At 36.6% G+C, this 21,418-nt stretch overlaps 1 protein-coding gene across 5 annotated transcripts in view; it reads left to right on the forward strand.

Moving 5' to 3' along the window:
* tiam2a (TIAM Rac1 associated GEF 2a) overlaps window positions 1-21,418 on the forward strand; it is a 172,324-nt gene that overhangs the window by 41,734 nt on the left and 109,172 nt on the right. For 2 of the 5 annotated variants that reach the window (XM_052154135.1, XM_052154134.1), the window contains exons 2-3: window positions 19,432-19,520; window positions 19,854-20,922. In XM_052154135.1, the coding sequence (XP_052010095.1) occupies window positions 19,861-20,922 (1,062 nt within the window). In that variant the 5' untranslated portion in view covers window positions 19,432-19,520; window positions 19,854-19,860. Of the gene's footprint in view, window positions 1-16,148; window positions 16,557-19,431; window positions 19,521-19,853; window positions 20,923-21,418 lie in introns of those variants that run through there. The other 3 variants (XM_052154137.1, XM_052154132.1, XM_052154136.1) reach the window with 3 other exon arrangements.

The raw sequence follows: 21,418 nt of genomic DNA on the forward strand, positions 1-21,418 counted from the left end.
GAAGAACACCATCTCAACTGTGAAGCATGGGGGTTGCAGCAACATGTTGTGGGGATGATTTGCTACAGGAGGGACTGGTGTTTTTCACAAAATAGATGGGCAAAATGTGGAAGGACATTTTGTGAATATATTGAAGCAACATCTCAAGACATCAGCCAGGAATTTAATGCTCGCACAATGACCCTAAGCATACCTCCAAAGTTGTGGCAAAATGGCTAAAGGACAACAAATTCAAGGTATTGGAGTGGCCATCACAAAGCCCTGACCTCAATCCGATAGAAAATGGCAGAACTGAAAAAGCGTGTACGAGCAAGGTGGCCTACAAACCTGACTCAGTTACACTAGTTCTGTCTGGAGGAATGGGCCAAAACGTATTGTGAGAAGCTTGTGGAGGGCTATCCAAAATGTTTGACCCAAGTTAAACAATTTAAAGACAATGCTACCAAATACTAACAAAGTGTATGTAAATGTCTGACCCACTGGGAATGTGATGAAAAAAATAAAAGCTGAAATAAATTATTCTCACTACTACTACTCTGGCATTTCATGTTCTTAAAATAAAGTAGTGATCCTAACTGACCTAAGACAGGGAAAGTTATCTATGATTAAATGTCAGGAATTGTGAAAAACTGAACTTAAATGTATTTGAAATGTATCTTAAATGTAAACTTCTGACTTCATCTGTACAAGATGAATGATTATCCATGCATGAATGAAACTCACTCAGAATGCCAACCATTTCTGACAATGTTTATGCATCTTTTATTATTATAGGCTATCCCAGTATGTTTGCAGAGACCAACCATATTACAGTGAAATTACTTAGAGTAACTTCTCTGTCTTGTCTGCACCTCACAGGAGACAGATACAATGGCTTTACTTCCACTGTTGCTGCATCATTCATTCCTTATTTGCATAAAGTTAAAGGGATAGTTCACCCATAAATGAAAATCCTCTCATTATTTACTCACCCTCATGCCATCCCAGATGTGTATGACTTTCTTTCTTCTGCTGAACACAAATGAAGAATTTTAAAATAATATCTCATCTCCGAAGGTCCGTTCAATGCAAGTAAATGGTGGCCGGAACTTTTGAAGATATAAAAAGCACATAAAGGCAGCATAAAATTTATTAATATGACGCCAGTGTTTAATTCCTTATCTTCAGAAGCAATATGATTGGTGTGGGTGAGAAACAGATAAATAGTTTTTATCCTTCTTTACTATAAATCTCCACATAAACATTCTTTTGTTTTTGGCGATTTACATTCTTCATGCGTATCGCCACCTACTGGGTTGGTATGAGAATTTATAGTAAAAAATCACTCATACCTATCATATTGCTTCTGAAGACATGGAGTTAACCACTGAAGTCGCATGGATTAGTTTTATGCTGCCATTATGTCCTTTTTGGAGCTCTGGCCACCATTCACTTGCATTGTATGGGAGCTGAGATATTCTTCTTAAAATTTTAATTTGTGTTCAGCGAAAGAACAAAAGTCACACTCTAGGGGATGGCATATGGATGAGAAAATGATGAGAGAATGTTCATTATTGGGTGAACTGTTCCTTTTAAGCTTTTCTTAGCTTTGTCAACTCGCCGGTCTTACAACTTGTCACTATTAGGGATTTACACAGAGAGTTGTTATTTGGTTAAATGCTTAAAGCCTGTATTCAAATTCCAAAATCACAATTTGAATGTTCTACACATGCAGTAGAGGTCTTCAAACCAATCTGTCAGTATTTGGGCCAGGGTTGGGAAGATTTTCAAGTATAAGTTTTGTTTTGTGTGCGTCAGGACAGTTTTCAATTGTTTTTCTATGTAAACATATGGTGCACGCTTTTTGACCGTTACGGTGCATCTTTTTCAGCGTCTCGCGCAGGACCGCTGCATTTTTTAGAAACCGTGTCAAGGTATAAAGACCTTCAATATTTATAAATGCATCTCCAGACATATTGTGCATTCATAAAGTATTCAGACCCCTTCATTTTTTTTGCAGCCTTATCCTAAAATGCTATAAATTATAATTTTATCCACATCAATCTACACTCCATACCCCATAATGACAAAGCAAAAAACTGATTTTTGATAACTTTACAAATGTATTAAAAAGACAACTGAAATATCACATTGACATAAGTATTCAGACCCTTAACTCAGTACTTAGTTGAAGCACCTTTGGCAGCGATTACAGCCTCAAGTCTATTTGGGAATTTTCTGCCATTCATCTCTGCAGATCCTCTCAAGCTCTGTCAGGTTGGTGTCGGTGGACAGCCATTTTCAGCTCTCTCCAGAGATTTGATTGGGTTCAAGTCTGGACTCTGGCTGGGCTACTCTAGGACATTCACAGAGTTGTCCCTAAGCAACTCTTGCGTTGTCTTGGCTATGTGCTTAGGGTCATTGTCCTGTTGGAAGTTGAACCTTTGGCCCAGTCTGAGGTCCTGAGTGCTCCTTAACCAGGTTTTCATTAAGGATATCTCTGTATTTTGCTGTGTTCTGCTTTCTTTTAACCCTGACCAGTCCCCAATCCCTACCGCTGAAAAACACCCCCCAAAGCATGATGCTAACACCACTATGCTTTACCATTATGATGGTATTGCGCAGGTGATGAGTGGTGCCTGGTTTCCTCCAGACATGACGTTTGAAATTGACGCCCAACAGTTCCATCTTCGTTTCATCAGACCAGAGAATCTTGTTTCTCACACTCTTTTGCAAATTCCAAGCAGGCTTTCATGTGTCTTGCACATGATCTGGCCACTCTGCCATAAAGCCCAGATCGATGGAGTGTTGCAGTGATGGTTGTCCTTCTGAAAGTTTCTATAGTACAAAAATGTGCACATCCAAAAAAATGTACACAGTTGCAAAATCAAACATCAATAAAGAAAACAATAAAATAGGGACTGCACACTGTTGACCATTCTCTCACATAATTTTAATAATACAACGTATCAGCCACTTAGGTCTTCATCAGGTAATCAACACAACCACTGTTGCAAGTCTACAAATATATACACCTGACAATAGGCTGGGTAATTAGATAATTATCCAATGGAAAATATCAGCAAAATATATCTCTATCTAATACAAACACCAGTGACCTACTTTTGGGTGAACTATCCATTTAAGGACATGCAGACATTGCTCTGACAAACTTAATTTTTGCTTGTGTTTTGTGGTAGATGTCTTCTGTCTGGGAGCAAAAGCATGTCAGGCAGTTTTGGGAAGGTAATTGTAGCATCATTGTGATGATAGGCTTTGAGCAACATTTGAGATGCTTTGCAATGATATTGATCCACTGGTTACTCCATTTTTGTATTGGTTAAAGAAATTTGGTACTAACTCACTATTTTCCCATGTTATCATGTTGGGATATTATCCAATATACAGTATGGATCTCTTTAACCATCTGTCACATTCACAGCTGTCTATCACAGTGTTTCTCTATTAACTCTATTGCACACAGTTCACTGCTTCTGCAGTTTGGCTAAGATCTGCAGTCATTTATAGCACACTGACTCAGAGCTCAGCCCACGATCTGGATGTGATTTCTTTCTGCACCTCTCTCATTTTACAGCACAGTTTCCGGGGCTGGTACCCTGGGAATCAATATACACTTTACACCACAGTACTTGCATAAATCATATTATATTATCAAGTAGTATCAAGTGTACATGTTTAAAGTGTCTGTGATTTATTGTATGAAAAATTCTTGTTTTTCTCTATAAAAGATACACCATTGATTTTGCAAACAGAAATTTGGCAAAATTAAACAGTAAATACATGGTGTGCCTCAAATACTTTTTCAGGTCTTGTTGCATTTCTAGTTTAAACATTATTTGTACTTCAGACTTTGTTTTGTTTATACCAAAAAAGCTAGCTTCATCCCATTTGGTTTTCAACCATTAAAAATCTGTCAAATTTAACAATTGATTGAAGGAGCCCCAAATCTCTGGGATTTAACCATATTGGGCCTTAAAAAAAAAGAAAAAAGGAACGTCTGAACCAGAATCTAAAAGAGTTTCCAGTTAAAGTATATGCACTTTATCTATGGAAAAACAACAAAAAATCCCACCATTCGCTTATAATGCAACAAGTAATCTTTCCCACCAACCTCATATTGTCAAAAATGTTCATTTTGACCCTCCACCTAAAAATAATGGATTACACAGTAAATAATAATGCATGGCATTTTAGAAGTAGTAAAAAGAAAGTATTAACAAAATAAAAAATACAAAAATAGGAAAAGTTTCTAATATTTGGTTTATTTCACATGGAATAGTGTTCCCCAGTGTTCCTTTTGTAATTTAAAAGTTAATTGTAATATGAACACATACTATAACTTTCAGAACTCAAAACTGTTATTGAAACTAAGCTACAAAAAGAACTTGCTCAGAACTTCCACAACTTTTTCTTCCCAATGTTAGACCGCTAACCCGACACTTTACAGTGTGTATCACTCCACTTGTGTTCGTGCTGTTCTAAACTAAATTTTATAAGCAGTGCAGATGTGTTAAAAGCCATTTGTGTCTTTACGTTTAATTTAAATACAATAAAAGTGACATTACATATTTTAACCAGCAGGTGGAGGCAAATGACAATTTTTGTGTGTAATATGAGCCAGTTGGTGGGGTGAAGTGTGTCAGCGTCACTCAGTGTTTATATTCAACAGCGCTCCATGATCCCTCGTATTACTACTACACTACTAAAGCTAGGAAATAGCTTTAAACGGCTTTAAACGAACAACTTCAGCATTAAGGCTCATCACAGCTGAGAGCCACATCAGACTGATTAATTAAACAAACTCAAGGTGCTTACCTCTTACCGGACTTTCCACATTGGAGAGGACAAAATGGCGAAGGACATTGCATTCTATAATGAAATACTCTTGCGCACGGCTACTGTTAAATAGAGAGGAATACTCCCGCTTGGACGGCTATTTTTCCTTTGAGAAAATAGGATGCATTTTGACTAACAGACTACAGCATCATCAACAGTCGATCACACTCAATCGCTCTCTCTCACACACTCACACAGACACATACACAAACACATTTTGGTGCAGCTATCATTATGATAATTTTTATACTGTATGAACTATAGATTCTATCCCCTACCCCTCTTCATTTTTACATTTTCAATTAAACATTGTTTAGTATGTTTTTAAGTGATTTGATGGCACTAGAAATGTCCTCATAATCCACATTTATAGCATAATACCCTTGTAATTACCATCTTGTAACCTAAAAAAAAGTCCTCATTAACCACTCAAACCTGATAACACACACACACACACACACAGAGTTGTTTCTCCAATATCATGTTAGAAACAGCCCAAGCTGCGATACTAGAAGTTCTGAAGTTCTTCTAGTATGTTTTTGAGAGGATTGGATGCATCATTTGGTTTGAACCTGATTCTGATCCATCGTGTAAGAAAGTAACCGTACACAGTTTTTCCTAATTTTTTTATTTTTTTTTATTTACTTGTTCATTGAACTGTTATATATAAGCAATATCACACTCACAATCATGCCTTATGGCCCTAAATCAGCACTAGTAGTACAGCAGTGCTGATGCAGGGCCATATCACACTCTTGCTCATATTGAAATTGCTTAAAGGGTAACTAAACACCTGCTCAGAGTCTGACTCCACCCACTAGAAATATTTGAAAACGCTGGAAAAGTGGGCAGACCCGGCGGGATAGAGGAACGAACCGAGTCGAGGGCTGAGCGGGGGGCACCTGAGACTCGTAGTGACGGATTAATTGACAGCTGCTGTCAGACTCTATGTTATTATTATTCCTTACACGGTTGCAAGACGACATGTACATGAATCTGGCATGGTGAGCTGGAACCTGCTTACGTCAGCTGTCACCGCTTACGTCACGAAGTACCGCAACAGCCAATAGGAAAATTGCAGTAGCCACCGTTCAACCTGAAGAGGGCAGCACTCAGACGATTTTACACCATATATTGTAGAATTAAAACACTTTATACACAAATGTCAAAAAAATTACTTGAATCAATGACCAGTACTAATAAAGCCCCATGCTTACAGATCATTAACTAAAAAAAGTTGGTTTAGGGTTTAGTTACCCGTTAAATATATCCCAGACATGACTACATGAAAAATGTTAATTCTGTAATCATTTACTCACCCTTGTTTACTTCACTTTAATTATATGGAATAAAATGCACTGAGTCTAACATTACATTAATTTAGTATTCCATTGTAGAAAAAAGTAGTATTGTTTGGAAAAACATTAGAGTAAATAAAGAAATTGTCATTTTGGTAAATTATTCCTAATCTTTTAATGATAACAGCTTAAATCTCAACCACAGTGGTTAAAGCAAGTAGTGTATTCTTAGACAAATCTCTTCAAACCACATTTGTTCCAGTGGAAACACAAAGTCTCATACCCCATAGCTCATTTGAGGATTCCTCAGGTACACTGAGGCATGCACTGCATAGTTTTCTGTGTCTGTTTGAATAAGGGCAACTTGGAGCTCTGAAGAGGAGAGGTGTTGGCAGTCTTTTGCTGTCTGCAAGGTCACACCACTAGCCATTAACATGATCACATCACTGATCAAGCAAAATGAAAAGGATTCCTGTAATTCTTTTGTTATCTTCACCAGTCCACACTTCCAGATTTAATCTCCAGTAGTGAAATCTTCAATAGCAACAAAGATAAGATGGTGTAAACATCTAAAGGCAGTTCCTAAGACACACTTTAGGTCCTGTACTTGCCTTAATAGCATTGTTAATGAGATTTTTCATTGAAAATCTTTTGCAGTCCAAGATTCATATCTAGTCTGTCTCCAAGATGTCAGATATTTTTCATTAGGTAACATGACTGAGTATTTTATATTTATTAGTCGTGCTTCTAGTGAAATTTTCCTCTTGTTCTTTGAATTTGAATGAGAGACTGCAGAATGTAGAGAGCTGGTAAGATATTTCTAAAAATCTATTTTTTGCCTATTTACGCTTTTCAAAATATATCTTGATATTTATTAATTTTTTAGGGATGCAACCAATCTGATACCTGGATCTGTATCAGCTCCAATTCTGAGATTTTTAGACGGATCGGGTATTGGTCCGACTAGCCCGATCCAAATCCAATAGTGTGTGTTAGACATGTTCGTTACTGTCAAGCTCCAAAAATGAAAGTATTACAAATAAAGTAGTTCATATGACTTGTGCATTTTATTCAAAGCCACTTGAAGACCTGTGATAGCTCTGTGAATCACAAAAGGCTGTGTTTAATAAGTAAATATATCATATGCATATCTAGCGCATTAGTGAATGCCGCTGCTCTGTTGACACACACATAAGAATGCTCAAGCCACTAGCGCTCGCAGCTATTTTTAGCCTTCACGCAGTGCACAATACTTGAGCGGTACTCACAAACCGCATCTCAGATGTAGTTGCTCAATAGTTTGTTTCACTTATAATATGCATTTAGAATGGCACCAGAGGAGGATTTTACCAGAATTTGAATAAGACGTGAATTAAACTACAGTGAACTTACTTACAAACAGACACACACAGGACTTCCTGGAGAGTTCAGAATGTCAAAATAAAAGCCAGAGGGTTTTAAAGTTAAAGGTGTATGATTGAAATAAATTATTGTTGTTTTTAAAATTTTAAAAAGTCAATAATAATAATAATACAAAAATAATAATGTATTATTTGTTTACATATTATAAAAATATTTAAGTTGAATGGGTTACAAAAGTAACTGTGTGAATGAAAAGTGAGCTGATATTTTACAACTAAATTGGGCAAAAAAAGAGATCTGAATCCTTTAAAGTCCAGATACAAGTTGAAAAAAAAAATGCAAAAAAGTCTTCTACTGAAAACTTATACTTGAATACTGTTAATTTAGCTGCTCCATTATCCAACAGACTAGTTAATAATAAAGTGTTTCTTAATAAGCTATACATATACATACAGTGTTGTTAGAGGTTTGTGTTTCTTTACATATTAAAAAGTACCCACAATTAGTTATACACAATAATGTAAAGATATTCTAAACTGATTATGCAAATATCGGAATCGGATTGGAAGAGAAAAAGTGGTATCAGTGCATTCGTATTTTCTTTCTGAATTGGCTGAAAGACACTTTCAGTAATTGTGTTTATGTTGCTCTGCACCTAGCGGCATAGATGCAGCATCACGCAAAGTAAACTCAGGCTACATCTACGTTAATCCGGATACATTTGAAAACGGGTTTTACGTTTCAAAATGCTCTCCGTCCACACTAACATTTTCAAGTGTTTTATACATTTTATACTGCTTTGATTTTCATTTTAACCACTATTAAAGTTTTTTAGTATCATTAATCATCTGTAAACTGTTGTCATACCTCTTCTGAAGCAGTGTATAAATGGCGTTTTCACACGTCACCTTTACTTTTCTCAGTGCTGTTCAGGATGCACCAATCATGGGTGTTTTGTAAGATTTCAAATGAAAAAAGCTTTTTCTGAAGTTTACACAGGCAGAATTATTTTTGTATCTTGTGTCCAATCCTTGAAATGAATAAATTGTACAAGCATACGTTTCATAAAAATGTCCTTGAATTTTGCATGCGTCCCAATAGATGAATCTGCTTTTACAGCCAGTGAGTGCCATCTTAAGGAAGCAACCTGGTCTCATATTAAAAGCGTGACTTTATATACATTTTTGCTAAACTTGTTAGATGCGTCTCCAGGTACAATTCCCTTCAGTTTCAAGGAGAAATGAACACTAGAGGCGCTACAACAACTGTGTGTTTTATTCACTTTCACTCAAATCATGACTTTAATGGCTGATTATGTCTTTATAAATACTTATTTTTCTCTCTATTACTCAGACTCTGCTATTTTATGACACACTTTTACTCTAACACATCTTTTGAAAAATGATACATATTAATGCTTGTAATACAGACTCACCTACTTAAATACACTTATTCTGACACGAATAGCTCGTGCAGTAGCTCACCTGATAGGGGGAGGACCACAGTGTAGGTCCAGCCATGAACTCAAGCTTTAGATTACTAAGTCATAGAAGCGGCACGAAATTAGATGGTTTCTTCGCGTTTTTTCATTTCACTTCTCCTTTTAAAACACTACTGGTTAGATTTAGGCATTGATTTGGTAAGGATGTCTTATTAAGCATCTCATTTATATGATCTAAAATTCCCCTTAAGACCTCATCTGAATATGACACCATTTTACATCCTTTTGGCACCCCCAGCTGGACATTTCACTGGAAACCTGCAGCTAAACGTGATAGACAGCACATATATTTTGAATTGCAAAGAATTTGTCATGTTCACATAAATTTCATGAGATAAGGCTGTATGGAAGACACCTTTGAATTTGAATGTAAGGAGGTGCAGGATTTTAAGATGTAATATAACTCCATAGAGTACTAAATCCCAATTTAAGAATATTGGTGATGGTCTGGGGCGGACTGGCCATAGGGAGAATCGGGAGTTTTCCCGGTGGGCCGGGCGCGAAACTGGGCGGTGATTTAAAAAACAAACAAACAAACATATTTTATCAATAAAATACAATACAATTAGGCCTTTGTGATCAAAATAGTCATTAGTTTTAAACCTAAAGCTTGCTTTATGAATTTTTTTCAGATCAAAATGTTAAATTTTACATCCTGTCCTTTTCCCACATGTAACTTGTTAATTTGGCCTTGACTTGTGTAGATTTCCATTTGTTTAATCATGATAATTCATAGAATGTCACATGAATGGATAATTCATAGACTGTTCATACCCTTGGATATCATTGTATTCTCCATGTAGATCTACTTGAAAATGAATCAATTTCCTTTTGAACGTGGTCAGTTCTAAACCGTTTATTCTGTAGAAACAATGGTAATAATAATAATATTATTAATATTCATGTCAATTTTTAAGATGATTTGGCAGAGAAACAGAAGTTAATTGTTAAATGAGGAAATTGTTATTTTGCCTGTGTTATCAGACTGACTTTCTCACATTTTCTGAATATCAACATTCTGAATATTATCCTAGCAATAAGTCCCTACCAACTTTTTGATTTTTTAAATCAAACCTACGCTCTTGTTTTAAACAGTTTCTTTTTTCAAAAATACTTTCAAAAGTAGCAAACATTTTTCTTCTTTTTATTCAGAGCCACCGTTGCCAATTAGGTACAAAATGTAAAAAATGATTGTGAATATATCATGAATATTCAATATATCGCCCTGCCCTACTGTATACCTGAAGTCTATAGTGAAGATCCAGTGGCATGCATTTGTCTTGTAGTGTTAGTGTAACACCTGACCTTTTGGGGCCATCAACCTTCAGGGATGTAGGGTCACGTTACTGGCAGTCATCATTGTGTTTGTAAATGTGAACCCAGTGGTTTGTGTTAAACATATCCAATGTTTACTCTGTCCAAACATTGTCGTGATAGATCATCCACTGCTGCTAGAAAACATCTGTACAAGGAATTAATTAAAAATCACAACTTTTTGGTTCACAATCATTATGCCATTATCAGTTTGTTAATACCAGAGACATTATAGGGGAGGAAACAGAACACACATGTTTGTATTTTATGAGAAAAATCTAACACTTAATATGACAGAAGTAGTCCCACTTTATAGTGAAACGACCCCTTTTCCTGTTTGTTTACTCGAGAAAGCACTTGCACATCAGCTGGCCTTGATTCATTTCATTTTAGCTAAAGCATCACATATGATACCATTGTGGTCAGATTGTATTTCTTATTTGAAATGTTTCATTGGATCATAATCTTGACCATCAGTTGTTGAACAGTTTTCCTCAATCTGTAACATGTTTTGGGTTTTTTTAATTGGGGGGGTTGGGGGTGAAGTCTTGTCACACTGTTTTTTCATTTGGCACCAAGCCGTATGACAAATATAATGTTTCCAAATAGGTCCTGTATATATTAGATTGAGCCAAAAGTTGACATGTCGGCCTACTCAAATAAACAGACCAATATTGAACGAGCCACGGAATGAAAACCACCTAAGGATGGCTTCTAAAGTTGTCTCTGCACATTAAGCTGCATTAGGAGCTACTACTAGGATAGTATTTTAACATCAAACAAAAATTACTTACTTGACCTTTAATGTTTCTTATTTGTAAATCTCTAAGGACAAATCAGCAGTATAGAAAATCTCTTTAACCTAGAACAAAGCCTGATGTTTTAGACTCCGAGGTGCCTATGCTCTCAAGAAAGACAATGAATCACTCTAGATAAAAAGATTGATGTTAGGCCAAACACACACACACACACTCAATCAAAGGATGACAGCTGGTTTCTAAGTGCTATTAAAACAATACGTAATCATGTTTGTGTGCCTAAGCCACAAATATACTGTGGCAAAAAAAAATCATAGTCCAATTCTGCCTCTTGAAGAATTATACAAAATTCACACTGTTTTTCTTTTTTTTTTTTGCATTTCCTTTTTATAACCACATTTCTGTTTATTTTCATTTATGCATTTGGCTAATGCTATTATCCAAAGCGACTAAGTTACAGTGTATTCAAGGATTACATTTGATCAGTTTTTTTTTTATAAATAGTGGCATTGCTAGTGTCCATGCTGTACCAGTTGAGCCACAAGAAAAATGTTCATTTCAAATAATATATATATATATATATATATATATATATATATATATATATATATATATATATATATATTGGTTTTTGATTATTTATTTTGTTTATTTTAGTGTTTGTTTTTGTTTATTTGATTTATTTTGACTTATTTAATTTGTTTATTTCATTTTGTTTGTTTTATTTTTGTTATTTTTGTTTATATTATGTTTTTTGTTTAATTGTTATGTATTCCGTTTTTTTTATTTTATTTTATTTAATGATTATATATTTTTGTTTTACTTGATTGTGTGCTTGTTTGAAATACATGGTTTACTCATTGTTTGGTTTACTTATTTAATTTGTTTTATTTTTGTTTGTTTTCATGGTCTGTTTTTGTCTGAAAACTGGAAAAAAGCTAAAAACTGTAGACAATATCACCAATAAAAGAAAAGCATTTTGGAAGTCTTTCAGAGAAAGTCATGCTTTGATGTGTCAGACCTCTCTTGACGGGTCAGTAGTGAACCTTCCTTTTGGCCAATTTCTCTGATGGTTGAGCATATAGTGCTTTTTCTCTTCTTGCACTGAACTGCAGCAGACTCGCCATAATTTCATAGCTCTTACACCTCGACAGATTGCTCGGCAAAAACCCACAGAGCAAGTCAGGTCAACCTTATTCAATTTAGGTTGAGATAATACAATTTAGATTCCCCAATGTGTGTCGTCCACGTCAGTTGAGATAGATTGCGGCTAATATCAGTGGGCACAGTTTTTACACCCATTTAATCTCACAAGATGGTTCACTTGATAAGAACTGTATCCATGCCTGTCCTTGTCTCTTCCTTTTCATTTGTCAGCATTTGGTCATGTGTGGTCACCCAGATTGCTTTGATTTATCACTGAACCATCACTGTTTCTGTTCTTGGATGAAGTGATATCAGAACACACACACACATACTCTGTCTGTAACAGATTTTACTTTGCGGTTTCTCATTCTTTTTGATGCTCAGTTTGTCTCTGGAGGCTGGGATATCTGGCTCCATGATGTATTAGCAGAAACCATTTTCTTGATCAGTAGAACATCTAAATATCTTTACAAGATTAATTTACTTGTGAAGCAAAACTGTTTAAGATAAGACTTGTTTTCAGAGAATATGTCTTGAATTAAATACATTTTTCTTAAGCCATTAGCTAATAAATCAATAAGCGAGAGACTGTGCATTATAGTGATATTACCATGTGTGTAAACTCTATAATCTTAAATGCATGGATGTTTTGCCAAACACTATTACAAACCTCTTTAGCCACCCACCATGTGCTGTACATCTATCGCAAATTGATCTACAAAATGCCCAAATAATGGACAATTTTCTAGACAATGACAAATTAAAATTTGTACTGTTATATTTTGATGTTTTATTTTTCAGAGATGATGCAACAAGTGATAGAACAGGATTCATAACTTCCATGCTGAATTTGCATGAGATGCAACTGGCTGTAAAACACACATTGAGCTCCACATAAAACATAAGCTACACACATATGTATTTTCTCAGGCACCTATTGAGTCTAAATAGATGTCCAACTTACAGAATTTCAGTAGTACACAATAATGACAATAGTCATATTATCCAGTTCATGTGTTAAACTTGCCATGCATTCATGTGTTAGCACTGTTGTCTTACAGCACGATGGTCCTGGGTTAGATTCCCGGCTCAACTGGGCCTTTCTGTGTGGAATTTGCATGTTCTCCCCATGTTTGTGTGGGTTTCCTCTGGGTGCTCTGGTTTTCCCCCACTTTAATTGCCCCATAGGTGTGAGTGAGTGTCCCCCAGCCACTGGGGGTTGCATCATGAAGGGCATCTGGCCTAAAAACTGAAAGAAGCTGAAAGAAGAAGATCCTTAATGTAGGCAATGTAGCAACAATACTCAGGTACAGGTGTACATTTATAGTCATGACTTGGCTCTTTCAGAATGAATGTCACTAAACTTAGATTTAGGCAACACAGTTTGCAAATAGGCGAGAAAAGTATTCTCTGAAAACATGTCTTGAAGAAATAGTCCACTCAAAGATTATAATTCTCCTTTACTCACCAAAATGTCATCTCAAACTTGTATGACTTTTTCTGCGGAACATAACCGACACACATTGACAACCAGAAGTGTTACCCCAAGGTAATAGGTAGAGCTATTTGTTATATAGAGAGTTGTTGTTATGCTACAACTTTAACATTTGTGTCAGTTAAGATAGAGACACTGAAACTACATGATAGCTCTTGGGATCATCCTTGACGTATAGCTCTTTTGAACAGGAGTTTAAAGAGAGTCAGCAAGAGTGTCGAGTGATGTGGGTGACCTATCTCTGTCCATCTCCATTGTCTGTCTGTCAGCTCATCTGCTACACTGAACTGTAAAAAACTGACAAGAACACAAGCTGATTGAAGCCAAGAACTTGGGCATGGAAACCGACAGTAGAACCTATTGTGATAAACAAGTTTATACAGTCGTTCATTGACTGAAATGCCAATCTTCACTGCTGAAGTAGTAGTAATAGATGGACTGTAATTTTTTTTTTCAGATTCATGTTTAACTTCCATTTTGCACAGCTGCTGTTTTTGTCCCCTATATAGTGTTTTTCTTTTTCTGATAGACCTCTAACTATGTGATGATGTGTGTATTGGCCATTGCGATCAATAGCGTCAGGGTGGCTGCTGTCTTGACCATTCGCTCAGTTTATATCATTATGGGTCTTATGTTGAAGCTTGTTAGATTTATTGGTCTGTGAAACTTGTGTTTGCCAAACTGATGCAAAACGAAAACCATGGCCTGTATCATACACACTAAATCTAATTAATCCTGCTCATGTGTTATTGCTCTATTTTATATAGTTAGTGCACTTTTGATTGAGCAGACAGATGCTGTTAATTAGCTTTGTGGACAGCCCTGCGAAGACAAGAGCATTGTTCTGAGTGTAATTAGCAGGACCATGCCTTTAGTGAATATGTATGACTTGGTGCTACTAATCCCCACAAAGACATTCCTATTTCAAAAGCACCAGCTCTTTTCTGAGCATTCACAATAGCAGATCTGCTTTGTCACCCTGATCCTCTTTACTCATTGCGCTCTTTCATTGTTGAGCTAATCACAAGTCACCACGAGACATCTTTTAATATATGATCTGGCTAATTGGGATCATCCTTTGGATGCTTATCTTTATTAAAAACTAGATAGAGATATTGCTAGATTGCTAGATAAATTGCTAGACTGCTCAATAGATTCCTAACTAGATTGCTGATAGATAGATTGCTAGATAGATAGATTGTTGGACTGTTAGCTAGATAGCTACTAGATAGATAGATAGATTGCTGATAGATACATTACTAGATTGCTAGATGTATAGCTACTAGATAGATACATAGAAATATTGCTAGCTAGCTATGCTAGTTTGACAGATAGCTAGATTGCTAGCTCAATAGATTGTTAGATTGCTTGCTAGATTGCTAGCTAGATTGCTGATAAATAGATTGCTAGATTGTTACCCTGATAGCACACGTACATCTCCCAGATGTCTATTAGATGTGTGTGATTAGATCTGGAAGATGACTATTTTACCTTGTTTGCTCATCTGCAAATGTCTATTAGACGTATTGTATCTGTTTCCTCTCAGATGTCTATTAGACATTCAGCAGATATCTTTGAGATATTTATGATTTACAATGTTCATAAATCTGAACTTTTTAAGATGTTAAGAAGATGTTTATCAGATTGTGATGCTTCCCAGATCAAAATATCTAAAATAGACATCTCGGGGACGTGTGTGTGTGCTATCTGGGTAGCTACATAGATAGATGCATATGTAGATTGCTAGCTCAATAGATTGCTGGATAAATAGATTGCTTGGTTGCGAGCTAGGTTGTTGATGGATATAGATTGCTGGATGGATGGATAGATGTTTCTATTTTTTTTTTTTTTTTTGGAAAAAACACTAATCATCTTAGAGTGTAGAACAGTATCTTTATGTGAAATATACTTGCTGATATTCTTGAGTATGTTTGAGAGATGTTTTTGGCTTTCTATTTCCGCTTAATTCGCTTATTATAATTTTTTTTTTTTTACTTTTAATTATTTGTTGACTTTCAACAAGTGATATGAGAAATCACATTGGGAGAAATTTGTCTTCAGGCTTGTCTGATAAGCCGTAATCCTATTTTTTGCCTTCATACTGCTGCGGTTTACCCAATGAATGTTCTGTTTAACCTCAACAATGTCTTGAGAAAGAACGTGTGTTTTCACAGAGCATGTTGGATTTGAGGCTTGCTGGGCAAAAGCAACATTTGCTGTGCTTGCTTAAAAGGTTGTATCCAGTAAATGTATGTAGACTTGACATCTAACATCACTGTAATCAAATTTTGCAGAGATTTGGCACTATGATCTCTGCTCCCCGTGGAGTTGAAAACCAATCCAGCTTCATCCCCTCCTCCTCCACTCAATGTTCCCTCCCTTCCTCCGCTTTCAGGCGGGCTGCAGACTGCCCCTCAGTGTGGGGGTGATAGTGGAATGTAGGGTCACACAGCGCTCTGGACATTTGGTCGCCTTTAGACCTGCATGGAAAACTGCAGTTGGTGCAGCATCTTCAGCTTTGACCAAATGGAGACGTAACTTCAAGTGGACTTTTTGTGGAGTTTACATTACCAAATAAACTAGAAACCCGGCCTGGCTTGATTGGAACACACAAAACAGAGGCGCTCAGATTTTCCTCTCATACTGAATCAGTGCTGTCCATAGTCAGAGTAACTCGCAACCAGGGCGGGTCTTTCCACGTGTGTGTGTGGTTTTGTGTGTGAGTCAGTTTGTCTCGTCTGAGTAGAAGTCTTTCTTTGGGCGCTGACACTGAGGTTGAGATCAGAGAGACTGGATCTTTCTTGCTTGCTTTTCAAAGCAAAATAGATTAAAGCTTTTCCACAAAGGTAAGGGAAAGATGTTTTTGAATGTTTTTTTTTATCACTATCTTTCTCTTCTTTAATAACTAGATTAAGAGGTAAATGTAACAAACAAAACCCTCAAAGCTTTGTATTCCAGGCTGCAGGTGTGTACTTACGGCACTGGCTTTTGCTGTTGCTTAACTTTAACTTTACCTTTACCTCTTTTGAACATATAGTGTGTTTACAATAACGGTGATCACTTCTGTTGTTGCATTCCTCATATGTTAGTCACTACATCAAAGTTTCTGCTAAATAAATAAATGTAAATCTAATAACAATGTTTACATGTTGGTTCTCAGAGAAGGGTTTTGATTTTTTATTGAACTCTTGTCAGTATGTAACTCTGTCACTATCTGCAGAATTTCAGAAAGATTTGTGAGATGGAAAGGCTTTTGTTGATGGTCACATCATGAAATGTTCCACCAGCTGGCATTTAATAGAGAAGTCATGAGACTTTTTATTCGATCAGTATGGTCATTTGGAGACTTTTTCAGGACAGAGCAAAAATCCAGTCTTGTTCAACCATCAACCAACCAGCTCTCTTATTTTGGCCATAATGTAAAATAAACTGTACTGTCTTATATTATGTAATATATAATGCTAGGACTGTCAATTTAATTCAATTTGATGAATTATAGAAAAAATAAAGCATTAAAAAAGTTGTGCAATTAATCATACCCCCAGACCACAATAAGGAATTTCCATTCCATCAGAGCAATTCAAGTCAGCAGAGTCCAAGTCAGCATGGGGCAGTAAGTGCAACTCCGGCTTTACAGGCAATGCACAGCTGTACAGGCAGCAAACCTTGAATAGGATGATTTCTTGCATTCAAACGCAGTTAGACGGAGCACAACTCCGAATGCAGGGGTCTCGAGACGTGTTTCTATAAGTTTCAAACTACGTTTACCTTTACAAAGCGTCCTAAAAATGCTACATTTATGATGTGATACAACCAAATTGAGACACTCCAAAAGCATCCGTCTCATGCATGTGTACACATACAAAGTGTTCCACTTTTTGTATTGTCTAATCAATGTTTTATTCGTCTGCAACAATAATGTAATGTACTTTAATTCTACTAATTATTATATTTATTATGTATTTTATTTTATAATTTTGTAAATAGAATTTCATATAATTTATAATCAATATATATTTGAATAATTTTTATTTGTGGCCCTTTCTTTGCAAATATTAATTGTTGTTTTTTTATTGTGATTAATTGCAAATAATTAGATTGAGTAATTGGCACATCATGTAATTAATTCTTAAAAATGTTTTTTATTGATTGACAGCCTTAATTTTTTTTTTTTTTAAACCCATGATTTGTCCTTTTGGGCCAGGATAGTTGTCTTAACCATGTGTGTGTGTGTGCGTGTGTGTTCATGAGTTTGTGTGTGTGTGTGTGTGAACATGGCTTTTGTCTCCAGAACAACTTCCTGACTTTTCATTTTGTCACTTCCTGTTGCTTTCAGTGAAAGTGGCCTTTGTCCTGTCTTTATACATTATAACACTGTTCAGCTGCTGCTGTCAAGTGACTGTAATATGATGAGGGGGAAAGTGATCTGGAGTGCTGCATGTCTAATAATAACTTATACTCTTATGTAACAGCAGTACACTAACTATCTTTATGCAATGGAAAATGATATGACACTGTTGGAAAGACCATTTAGCTCTAGGCTCCTATTATTTTCTGAATTTATGGGATGTGCCTTTTGCATGGCCACAACTTGATTTTGGAGAGCCTTTTGGCATTATCCTGCTGAGAGTTGTGTGACTTTTTGATAATGCAGTTTAAGGCGCCAATATACTTCTAGGGAAATCAAAGAAAGGACAGGTGTGACATAAATTGTAACTAAATCTATCTAAAAAGATGTTTTTGAGTCCGTTGCTGTGGTTCGAAACCGCTTACCAGTGCAAAAATTTCAGGAAAATTTGGTATCTGCTTTTAATTAATGTCTTTTAACATTGACCTATGTGATCAGCGGCTGTGACTCAGTGCACTACCTACTTTGACACCTACATTGTTTTTGGGCACGAGCATGTCACGTTCTAGTGCTTTGTTGTTGGAAACCTGAAGGATGTCAGGTTCATTCATGTATATTTCTTGGGGTACTCTTATTTTGACACCATAAATCATGCTAGCCAAGTGGCTGACAATGAAGGCATTTTGGTAAAATACATTATTTTGTCTGTGTAAAAATACACAATAAGCATTAAATATCTACTGATATACTTAAATTATTTGACTGAAGCAGCAAGTGATAATATGGTAGCTGTAAAATATTATTCACTATTGAAACTATACTCTTCTCCGACACGTTGAATGTTTATAGAAACTCTGGTATCAACATTATCCCAGTTTCTCACTGGAAATTATGACTTAAGGGGGCTTCCATGTGCAACCTCCGAGTAGGAAACTGGTATTTACGATAAATCCGATCATGTGAAGACAAGGCAGCATAATTTCTTCACTCAGTTGAGATCGCTTAACATGGTCACTGTTTTCTTGTAATGTTTGTAATGTACAAGCTTTGAATGTTCATAGTCATATTGTAGACTGGGAGGTATCCAGCTTGAAGCTTGTTTGGCCTTGCAGACCAAAAATATTCTCTGGAATTTGTGTGGAAAAAAGGCATGACGTCATTGGGAGAAAATACAAGTAATGTTAAAGTTTGCATGGGGACATAGAGAGGCCAATAGCTCTTTCATAAGTCACTGAGTCTTAAACTGAATGTGTAACCTTGGAGAACTTTTTATTTCAATCCTTTTAAACTGACCACATTTGTTAGTTGTGTTTCACATTTAATACCTGTGGTACATGGCTTTATAAGACTATATGTTCTTTTTTGTCCCACAGATGACCATAACATAGTTGAGGCATCAAGTAAAAAAAGAGATGGTGAACAAACAGACAGCAGGGCCATAAGAGGCCATATACCATCCATGGTAAGTCTGTATCATATCACTACCATTACCTCTGGGACATTATTCCAACACACTTTACTCGAGAGTCTCAATCGATTGTCTCTAAGGTTTTATTTTTTGGTGACAACATGTTAAATTCATGACCAAACGAAGCACAGTAACTGAGTAAGAGTAACAAATCTATCTGTGGTTGTTATCCATAAGAGGAGAGCTCTAAAATAAATAGCTGAGCTTCAACCTCAAGGGGGTTAAGGTAAGTTGTCTTCATGGGGCAAGCATAGTGTTTAGCCAGGGGTTTATGATGTTAAACCTGATAAGAATGCCACTGAAGGAATTTTTCACTTGCCTTTCTAGATCTGGGATGGGAAACTCTGAGAGCCAGTACAGTATCCAGGGCTCTCGAAGCAATAGTCTACTCCCAGGCAGACAAAAGCCCTATTCATTGAAGCTCTGCCCTGCCAAAGAGGACATTTTATCGCCTCACGGCTTTTGGAACATTGGGTCAGGATTCTCTAGATTAAAGTCCAGAACCTCAAAGTCGAAAAGCAACCACACATTATCCCACCATTATGACTATATCGCTCATAAACTAAAGAGTGGTGCCAGTGGTCAGTGGAATGGGGTTTCAGATGGCTTGTTGCCTGGAGGCTGCTTGACAATACCTGAAAATGGCTGCTTTTATGGTACTCTCAGAGAAAATGGTAAAGAAGCCTGTGATGGTTTCACTTTGAACACAATGAAGACAACTGAAAGACGTCCCATGCTTGAGGACCTTGAAGATCAGAGCAGTCCCAGGGTCGTTATCAAGAAAGATGGCAGTGTACGAGTAGAATTTAACAACAGTTGCAGCAGTACCCTTTTCTTGGATGATTGCACTGGACCTGTTCAGCTTCTCAAGTTTTCCCCTACTGTAGAGTTCAATTCTTGTGTTTCTGGTCTAACAGCAGAAGCCCATCTTGGAGATTCGCAGGCATCTGGCAGCTTAAAGAGCAGAAAAGGAAGTTCCCTAAGCTCGGATGGTTCCTTGTATGACTTGCCCTGGGGCACTGGTCTGGAGCCTAATGATTCAGAAAATGTGTCCCCTAGCAGTGAGATACAAAGTATTCCCCCGGCAAATCTAGGGGTTTTTGCTCAGCAGTTGCCTGGCATTACTATGGCTGACCTCTACAGGGATCACAAAATTGCTGCCACCTTCCCCACAGTTAAGGATCTGCAGTCTTTAAAACACAGATCCTCCTTTGTGTCTGTGATGGAGGAACCCAGTACTGATGGGTGCCCGGGGCAATATTCATCTTTCACCTTGCCTTGTCGGAAACCTAAGCCGGTTCCAGAGATGACTGTAAAGAAAGAGTCGATCAGGAACAGATTTAGGCGAATAAGTAACTGGACAGGAAGCTTGACCAGAAGGAAGAGTAAGTTACAGGTAAGAACTAATTCTCTTTTGTTTTTATGTGCATATATCTTTGTTCCAGATTTGTTTTAGAAAATTGTAGTAGAAAGGGCTAGTAAATTGGATCTCATCATTCAAATTTCAATAAACCCATAACTCCACAATTTAAACTTTGGTGCATAAATGTGCACTGTTAGTGGATACTTCATATCGTACAACTTGTTATATAGAGTGGTGCTATTACTTTTTAAAGCAAACAGACTTCCCATAGGCTTACACTTATGGTGGTACCTGAGCCATATATCGGGACCATAGAATCATAAAGACTTAAGAAGTGGGCTCTTTTGACTTGGGTCAGAAATTAACCAACTAGCAACACCCTAGAAACCACCTAGCAATGTCATTCAGAACACCTAAGCAACCCTATAGCAACACAATCGAGTTCAGTGGTTTCTGAGCAGTTCTGTTCTATCTGTAGTGTATTAAACATAGTCTGAGCATGCATGAGGCTCATGATACAGTGTTTTCG

This window comes from Xyrauchen texanus, chromosome 22, assembly GCF_025860055.1.
Source record: "Xyrauchen texanus isolate HMW12.3.18 chromosome 22, RBS_HiC_50CHRs, whole genome shotgun sequence".
NCBI classification, from domain to species: Eukaryota; Metazoa; Chordata; class Actinopteri; order Cypriniformes; family Catostomidae; genus Xyrauchen; species Xyrauchen texanus.